Genomic DNA, 1,176 nt, shown 5'->3' with positions numbered 1-1,176 from the left:
CAGTTTACTCAATACCTGCACTGCCAGATTCTGCTGGGACCCTGAGCTGGGTCTTGCTGGCCGCAGCAGATGGGTGGATGCTGGTCCTTTCAGAGGAAGAAGCTTAGGGACATCTCCTCTAATGGTCTCAGCGTCCACATGAGACAGGTTATCAGCCCTATTCTACAGATTAGAAAACTGAGGCTCCGACAGGTGGAGGATCTGCCCACCATCGTGCGACCCACTGGGCTCTTTCACGGCACGTTTTCCTCTCCTCACCTGGAACGCAGCACAGGTTTCCCTGCAGCCTAGAGTCTGGGGTGCAGGGAGAGGCTTCTGTGGTGGGCGGGGAGCAGGGGGCATCAGAAGGACTGCACTGAGCCCAAGAATCCCTCGGGGCATTTAGTCAAAACCCCAGCCTCCTCCCCAGAGAGACGCTCAACACGTCATATGCACCTTTGAGGCCACCGCCAGGACCCCAAGGTTGAGCAACTGCGGCCTGAGCAGGTGATGATGACTGGTGGATAAGACCTACCGCCCCCTCCCTGCCAGCTGTCACGGCCCCTCCCCACCTGCCCTCTGTCCTGCCACTGCTCAGCCCAGCTGGCACCCCATCGGCAAAGTGTAGCGGGGGCACCAGAGGCCAGTGCCAGACCCCCCCACCATCAGCGACAGCACAGAGATGGAGAGTCAGGGCGGGCGGCTGGCAGCAACAGTGAAGCAGGTGGTTCCAGTCCACTTGAGGTGTGGGCAAAGGCACAGCCACAGGCCTGGGGTCAGGACGGAGGGCAGGTCCTTTCCAGCCTCCCCGCTGGGAGTCTCAGTTCCCATCTGGGACGTGGGGGCAGCGCCGTGGGAATCAAGGAGAGGCGGGCCTCTCGAGGGGAGGGGGATCCTGGCTCGGGCAGCCGCGGTCGCCCGCGCTCTCGGCTGGCGAGGGCGCCTCCTTCCACACGCGGCGCTGGCAGTGCTCCACTGTGTTGCACATCTGGGCTGCCTCCCGGCTCTGGCACCAGAAGCTTGGGCCCAGGACGCACTGGTCGGTGCCCAGCAGCGTGTCCCTGGGGTCGCGGCAGGCGCGCAACTTCGTGCAGAGGGTGGGGGGGTCCATCATGTCCCTGAGGGTCATCATGAGCACGGGCTGGTATTCGCTCACGAAGCGGCCACACTGCATCACAAAGGGCAGGGGCAGGGTGC

General features: G+C 63.4%; 1 protein-coding gene across 1 annotated transcript; it reads right to left on the bottom strand.

Annotated features, from left to right (window-relative positions):
* LOC104983069 (proactivator polypeptide-like 1) lies at positions 1–1,170 on the bottom strand. The gene has a single exon (XM_010832583.1). The coding sequence runs from the start codon at positions 1,151–1,153 to the stop codon at positions 839–841; it is 315 nt and encodes a 104-aa protein (XP_010830885.1). The 5' UTR covers positions 1,154–1,170; the 3' UTR covers positions 1–838.
* Positions 1,171–1,176: the final 6 nt, after the last annotated feature.

The sequence above is a fragment of the Bison bison genome, unplaced genomic scaffold, assembly GCF_000754665.1.
Source record: "Bison bison bison isolate TAMUID 2011002044 unplaced genomic scaffold, Bison_UMD1.0 scf7180017463024, whole genome shotgun sequence".
Taxonomy (NCBI): domain Eukaryota; kingdom Metazoa; phylum Chordata; class Mammalia; order Artiodactyla; family Bovidae; genus Bison; species Bison bison.
The sequence above is the reverse complement of the archived record's forward strand: the minus strand, read 5'-3'. Positions and strand labels throughout refer to the sequence as shown.